This window comes from Thunnus thynnus, chromosome 4 (assembly GCF_963924715.1).
Source record: "Thunnus thynnus chromosome 4, fThuThy2.1, whole genome shotgun sequence".
Lineage (NCBI taxonomy): Eukaryota > Metazoa > Chordata > Actinopteri > Scombriformes > Scombridae > Thunnus > Thunnus thynnus.
The window spans coordinates 25627806-25632040 of NC_089520.1; the positions used below are offsets into that span (position 1 = coordinate 25627806).

At 44.2% G+C, this 4235-nt stretch overlaps 1 protein-coding gene across 1 annotated transcript; it reads right to left on the reverse strand.

The window, feature by feature from the left end:
• Window positions 1-368: 368 nt before the first annotated feature.
• Window positions 369-2602, reverse strand: msx1a (muscle segment homeobox 1a). Its single transcript, XM_067587900.1, has 2 exons — window positions 1966-2602; window positions 369-1735 (listed from the first exon to the last, which is right to left on the reverse strand). Exons 1-2 carry the CDS (start codon window positions 2396-2398, stop codon window positions 1317-1319), a joined length of 852 nt encoding a protein of 283 aa, XP_067444001.1. The 5' UTR covers window positions 2399-2602; the 3' UTR covers window positions 369-1316.
• Window positions 2603-4235: the final 1633 nt, after the last annotated feature.

Sequence of the window (4235 nt, forward strand, 5' to 3'; positions counted from 1 at the left end):
GGACATGTACTGTCAAGATGTGGGTCACATGAAGATCTCGATGACAATCCAAAAAGCATAATATTTAAATCATGCTGTGGTCAAGCTGATTGATATTCCTATTTTTATCTCTTTTTTTTACATGCCTAATATAATAATTATTCCCTTCTGCTTATAAACGTCCCTGTTACCAAACTCACAACAGGCCTAAACCTAAAAATAGATAAAGAATTGTAAAATATGAATTATTATCTTAAAAATTTTCATTAAACATAAGAAAACATTCTTGTCCAGCACATTTTTTCCTACTTGTACGCTCTGCAGTAGAACTTATTTAATAATTCCAATAAGTCAAATTTGTGCAAGTGTCAGTCAAAACGAACAACCGCTTAATGAAAAAGAATAAACAATTTATTTGTTAAGTTATGTCACAAATATATTCATAATATAAATGAGGATATTCTTCAAATATACATTATTTTACAGTACACATATCCCTTCCGAAGGGAATCATTCCAACAACAGACAGTGCTGTTATAAAAAAAACCAAACAAACAAAAAAAAAATGCTGTGGTTCTCCAAATTCACAAAGAGCATTCATTGACACTGGATCAGTAACCCCTGTAGTTACGCATTGATATGAATGCAAAAAATATTTAAAACGTGTGTGTGTGTGTGTGTGTGTGTTTGCAGTGTGAGTGCAGCCCACAGATGCAATGGAAGCCCAACATTAGTTTGTTGGTGCAAAATGTCAAGCTGCGCAATTGTCTCTTTCTGTATGACCCTTTTACCTGCAAGCATGAGGGCGAAGGAGTGGGCTTTTGACACACGGCCTGCTGTCCATACTTGACTGTCCATTCGTGATATATCATAGGCCTACAGGCACTAAGTTGTTTTCCACCTCTGCACCACAAAAATGTCCATCTTTAAGTCATTTAGTCTCATCTTATGGTTCTGAAATAAGATGTATCAATTTGTTCTTGATTGGCTTTATAAATTTGTTTCACTGCTTTGGCAGATTTGGTCCACTGACAAAAAAAACAGATTTAAGACTCAAGATTAAATGACTAATGAAGTTGGATTATTTTTGCAGTGTGTGTGAACTTACTGGCGAGGTCAAGAGAAGTGGATAAACTTCAAGGTCCTCAGAAGGGGGTCTGTTTGGAGGAAACTGGCCCCCTGACAAGATGTGACAGTGAGCTCTCCGCCAGGATGCCTCTTTATTTAGTACAGCGTCACCTCACCTGTCCACAGAACCCCCTCGCGATTGGGGCCCTCAGAAAGTAGTCTGAACCCCCTTGTGTCCCTCTGCACGTGCCCTTCGTCCTCCGTCCCTATCAAGCGAGGTGGTACATACTGTATCCGACGTGAGCGGCGTACAGTCCCACGGGGGAAACCGGCAGCGAGTGCCTCTGGAACGGGTGCGACCCTGCGTAGGATGCGGGGACGTGCGCACCGAGAGGAAATGAAATCCCGAATGCTGGAGGCAGCATAGGCTTAGCTGCCATTTTCAGTTTTTCAAGTTCTGCCTCCTGTAGTCGCTTGGCTTTGGCTCTCCTGTTCTGAAACCAGATTTTAACCTGGGTCTCCGTCAAGTTGAGGGAACTGGAGAACTCTGCGCGCTCGGCGATGGAAAGGTACTGCTTCTGGCGAAACTTCCTTTCCAGGGCCAGCAGCTGGGACGTCGTGAAGGGGGTCCGGGGTTTTCTGTTCGTCTTGTGTTTTCGCAGTGGACAGGCAGGAGGACTCAACCTTCCTGTAAAAAAGACAAAAAGTTTTCATTTAAAACCACGGATTGTGCAATGCGTAATGCAAAATGCACGCAACACAAATACACTTGCTTCTCATGCAAAACTGTTGAATATGCAAGGGATCATATTCCACACGAGTCCAAACATGTTAAAGACTAAGTACATAAAAATGCACATCTTTTTTTATACTTCCCTATTTTTTCTACAATCTAGACCACATTGACACCGAACTTACGTGGAGGTGTAGGAGAAAAACGAGGGCTTTGTATCCATGAAGTCCTCTCTTGACTGTCCGGGCTCTCGGGTTTAATCAACACGTCTTCTGGCATGTTCATGAGCTCACCCACTGAAAACGAAGAGCTCATGGGTATAGCAGGAACGGAAGTATCCAGACTACCGAAAGAGCCCATCCGTACGCCCTTTCCCAGCGCTTGGGACGTCCCGGCAACCGACGGGGCATCGGGTGAATGCACCTCTCTGCTCGGTTTCCTATCAGCCATCAGCGCCTCGACGCTGAAGGGCAGAATAGCAACTTTGGGCTTCCCAGTGTCCTCCGCGGGGCTCAGACTGGTCTGCTTCTCGCCTCTACCGACGAGAACCGAGCGGGAGGGGAGATCTTCGGTTTTCAAACCAGCGGTCAAAGCTGACATGGCGATCGATGGGGCCATACAGGTCCGACTGACAATCGTGAGGTGACTCTCGTGGGTGATCGCAGAAAGAGGAACAGAAAAGTTGCAGCGGTGCGCCCTAAGGTGACGGTATCCTCATGTTTATGTGACCAAATTGGAGCGCAGGGCTATAATAAGGCAGGCGTGGAGAGAGAGGCGGCCAATCAGGGGAGAGATGGGCTGGCCCCAAAATCTCAGTGGGAAAGTTAACAATAGTTACTTTTTTCAACGACTTCAGATAAACATAAACACAACAAACTCTTAATGGGCCATGGTTTCATCAAGACTAAATACAACAAACTGATGTATGAACCCGAAAGTGTAATTATCCAATTATCTATTAAGTTATTAACATTTTACAACTTCGTCTATATGTGCATTTTCTTCTATTATTACCCTCCATGTATTATAACTCACTTTTCTGACCCAAACATTTTTGACAGGCTTCACTCAGACAGCCATATGTCTTGTGAGTCTTGAATATTGCACAACAGTTTACTGCCCCTCTGTATGATGAACCTCTTGCTGCGCGCTGTTTATTGATGGCTGCGGGGCTCTAATCAGATTGAAACACACCGGCCTTCGCAGTCATTTAGGGGTAATTATCGGGCTCGGGGGGGAGGGATCACTTGGATTTTTTTTTTCCTCCTTTGACTACATCCATTAAAGTCAAAAATGATGTGGAGCCGGGGCAGGGGGAGGAGGAGGAGGAGGAGGAGGAGGAGGAGGCAGCGTGGAGCCGGGGAGAGATTTAACCCAGGACTGTCATTGATTTACCTGACGACCCGGTGTACCTTCTCATTATCTGCAGTCTCCACAAAGAGGGCTTTTTAAAAAATTATTATTATCGTCGCTTGTAGAAAATAGGCTATGTCACTGAATCTTTTAACTGGAAACATGACTCATTGAATTCTGATTTAATATTTTAAAAAAAGATTAGATTTTAGAGTTCAAATGGGCTCATAAAATCAAGCACATGAAAATAGATTGCTTTTTTGCAGTGTAGTCAGTTCTCAGGAAAGCGCCTGCGTCGCTAATTGCCAAGCATAAACAATCTGTCACGATTTGTCAGTCTCCTTAATGGGCAGACAAGTTATGTTGTTTTTAGGCGCCAGCAGCGGCCGGATCAAAGCGCTCGACTTTAGGGAGACTATTGAAAAAGTTTAACCCGCACTGAGAGCTGCAGCGCCGCCTCCTCCTCCTCTATACCCGGTCCGCCCTAGCCCAGGGACACTGAGCCATTCAGCCTGAAAAATTAGCTTTTTCTCAGCCGATCGCACGCCATTTCCATCTATTCAAATGAGCGCTATGGTCGGTGTAATAGCAGGCTGCTCAGAAGAAAAGGTCAGCGCCCACTGGCTACTTCCAAAGAGTCCATTGCTGAAAAGGATTCATCTGCGCAAATGTTTCCCAAGATACACATCAGAGCACGGATCCCAGCCTGAGGAGGTGTTTGTTGTTGTTGTTGTTGTTGTTGTTGTTGTTGTGCGGGAGTAAACCAACCATCCTCATAAACTAACAATTCTGCTATAACTCTAGGAAGGGGGAAATCATGATGAAGTCGCTCTTCAGGACTGCAGGAGGACCGAGGACCACACTTTTGGAACCACGTGCTTCACAGAGTTTATACTTGTGGTGTAATGTGGTTAGTCATGGTTAAAATATTAGTGCGTAGAGCTTCCTTCACTGGAACAGTGTAATTAACATTCAAGGTGAAACAGTGATTTAACCAGGGACCTAGGTAATGTATAAACAGGATAGATAACACGATTAAGTCACTAATTTGCTCTTTGGTTGGGTTCCTGATTTTGGAAGTAATCCATGTGAGGTCTGTTAT